Genomic DNA, 2,940 nt, shown 5'->3' with positions numbered 1-2,940 from the left:
ATGAAGTGAGGCCTGGGCATCATAATTTTTTTTTAAGCGTCTTAAGTGATCTTAAGTGCAGCACAGACTGAGAACTGCTGTTTGGGGGCGTTCTTCCTTCTCCGCGCCTGATTCGAGCTCAAGCCTCAGCTCTCCCTGGCGGGAGCGAGCCTCACTGAGCTCCGAGGTCCTGCCCCTCCTACAGAACCAATAAAATCAAACCTCTCCGTGACACCCCTGGGGATTTGGAGGCTAACCAGGCTGCAGGCGCTCTGCGCCTCGCCCAAGACTCTATGATACTTTGGCATCCTCTCTAGCACTTGAGAAACGCCTTAGCCTTCAGCCAGGGCCGGCAGCTTCCTCTCTATGGTAGCGGAGTTTCCAGCGCCGCCTCGTTGGTGCTTCATTCCGGAAGCGAGTACGGGTCAGAGAAGAGGCGGGACTTTCCTCCCGGAAGTGACCCACGTGCTTCCGCCTTATCCTACCTGGGTACCCGGTAAGTTTGTAATGTTTGCCTGAAGCTGGGGACAGCGGGGGCATTGTGACAGGCCCGAGGCCGTGGTGAGTGACCTCTGACCTCAAGGTGACCCTGATGATGGAGCTGCCATTTCAGGTGTAGTCCCTGGGCGGGGGCCCGGGCGCCTTAATTCCGCGTATGATCGCATTCTTAGGGCCCAGCAGGCTCATACCGGCGGTTTAGAGTGTAACGTCCGGTCTCCCCATCTTCTCCTGGATAGAGGTGACTTCGAGGGATTGGGCGTCAGGGCTCTGGGGCTTGATTTCCAGGATTTCCAGCCCCGCCAATGATATGCTCTGTGACCTTGGGCTAGGCTATGTCCCCTTTCGGGGCCTCAGTTTCCAGAGCTGTGAAATGGGGCGGTTGAACTCATTGAGGTCAGTAGCACCTGCTGATCTGCTGCCCTCTGATTCCTCTGCATCCTTCCGCCCCTGGGATGGAAAAGTGAACGGGAGGAGTGGGTGCTGACCGTGATATCTGCCCCCAGGATTAGGAGGCAGAAGGGGATCTCTTACACGGTGCAGGGCTGAGATGGACCCACTCAGGGCCCAGCAGCTGGCGGCAGAGCTGGAGGTAGAAATGATGGCTGATATGTACAACAGGTAAGAGCTGACCCTGCACTACCTTGTCCCCAGGTGGATGACTTTGGAGAATTTTTTCCCTCAATCTAGAGGAACCTGACGTCTATGCTTACCCTTCCCGCACCCACCTCACCCTTGCTCCTCCCCCCCATTATTAAGAGCTAATGCAGATGCAGTATGGAGTCACTAAAAGGAATTGGGCATTTAGATTGGGATGGAATTGGTGATGAAGGAGCCCAGCTGCAAGAGAAGGTCTAGTCCACGCTCTGGTGGCTCTAGTTAGGTTCCAGGAATAGTTGAGCATTTGTCTCTTGACAAATAGCACATAGCACACATAGTAGTTAACATTTCTTAAACTCTTAGTCCATCTCAGACACATGTTGATCACTACATGCATTCTTTTTCATTTTTTAATCTTTTTTTAATCTCACTGGGTTAATTTTATTTGTCCCATGTTAAGGTGAGGACATTAAGGCTTCTAGCAGTTAAATAACTTACTCAGAGTCCACAGCTGGTCAGTAACAATGTCAGGACCAGTACCTCGGTCTAATTCCTAACTAGTGCCCATAACCATTGGACAAATTTAGGAACAATTCGTAGCTGTACCAATCACCACTACTATGGCCTTGGGCGAGTTACTTGGACTGTTTGACTGGTATGTTCCTCATCTATAAAATGGAGTTGATAATAGTACCTTCCTCATTGAGCCATTATAAATATTAAAGGTAAAAATATATGACAAGCTCTTAGCATCAAGCCCAGCATCTAGGAATAAACAGCCAACAAATATTTGCTATTTTTATTGGCTTAAGCTCTGTGGTATCCTCCCTTGATCAGTTGGTTTATCTTGGAGGCCATGTATTAGAATAATTTTTAAATGTCGGCTGTGAAGTCAGACTAGCCAGGTTCATAGCCCAGCTTTATGTGATCCTGAGGCTGTCTGTGCCTTAATGTCCTTATCTGTAAAAGAGGGAATAATGATAAACCTCATAGGGGTTATCATAAGGACTGCATGATAGAATCCGTGATGGCTGGCATGATGTCTGGAACATAGCCAGCATTCAACTAATGGTTCCTGTTTGATTAGTCATAAACATGGGCTTAGACAAGGTTCTTACTCTCAAGGACTTTCCAAGACGGTGGAGGTGCAAACTGAGGATTTACACAGCCTTCTTGAAAAGTGAAATCAGTATAGCAGGGCGGGAATGGTTAAGAGTTCCTCAGCCACAGGATGCTGCTGACCCAACCTTGCCCTTCCTTCTTCCTAGAATGACCAGTGCCTGCCATCGGAAGTGTGTGCCTCCCCACTACAAGGAAGCAGAACTGTCCAAGGGCGAGTCTGTGTGCTTGGACCGCTGTGTCTCTAAGTACCTGGACATTCATGAGCGAATGGGCAAAAAGTTGACAGAGCTGTCCATGCAGGACGAAGAGCTGATGAAGAGGGTGCAGCAGGGCTCTGGGCCTGCGTGAGGCCCCAGACAGGGCACCCCCCAAGGCGCACCCTGTCCCCTCCCACTTGTCTAATAAAATTGCCCCCACTGGGTGTCATCTGTGAAGACTGCCGGGCGTAGGCTCTTTCTGGAGAGTCTCTGGGAGCCTGGAGTATGACAGAGCTCTTTTCAGGTCAGAGAAGGGGTAGCTGTCACACGAGAATGTGACTGTGTGTGTGTGTGTACACACACATATATGTTAAAACCAGCTTGTTGACACCTACAGTGCACAAAGCAGCATGCCTATCTCTCGGGAGTAGACACAGCCTCTTCCAGCAGAGGGAGTCTGAGGTAGTGTTTAAAAGCTTAGACTGGTACAATGGCCTAAGTTACACCTCAGGTCCGCCACTTGCTGTGGGACCCAGAACAGGAC

General features: G+C 50.1%; 1 protein-coding gene across 3 annotated transcripts; it reads left to right on the top strand.

Moving 5' to 3' along the window:
* The first annotated feature begins 357 nt into the window (after positions 1-357).
* TIMM10 (translocase of inner mitochondrial membrane 10) lies at positions 358-2,636 on the top strand. Of its 3 annotated transcripts, none has more exons than XM_006172934.3 (3): positions 358-475; positions 984-1,098; positions 2,346-2,633. In XM_006172934.3, the coding sequence occupies exons 2-3, from the start codon at positions 1,028-1,030 to the stop codon at positions 2,545-2,547; spliced, it is 273 nt and encodes a 90-aa protein (XP_006172996.1). In that variant the 5' UTR covers positions 358-475; positions 984-1,027; the 3' UTR covers positions 2,548-2,633. The 3 variants fall into 3 exon arrangements, with proteins under 3 accessions (XP_006172996.1, XP_014408909.1, XP_014408911.1); XM_014553423.2 differs by having other exon boundaries at positions 430-540; positions 2,346-2,636; XM_014553425.2 differs by having other exon boundaries at positions 474-592.
* The last annotated feature ends 304 nt before the right edge of the window (positions 2,637-2,940 follow it).

This window comes from Camelus ferus, chromosome 10, assembly GCF_009834535.1.
Source record: "Camelus ferus isolate YT-003-E chromosome 10, BCGSAC_Cfer_1.0, whole genome shotgun sequence".
Lineage (NCBI taxonomy): Eukaryota > Metazoa > Chordata > Mammalia > Artiodactyla > Camelidae > Camelus > Camelus ferus.
This window is presented reverse-complemented; position numbering and strand designations above follow the sequence as displayed.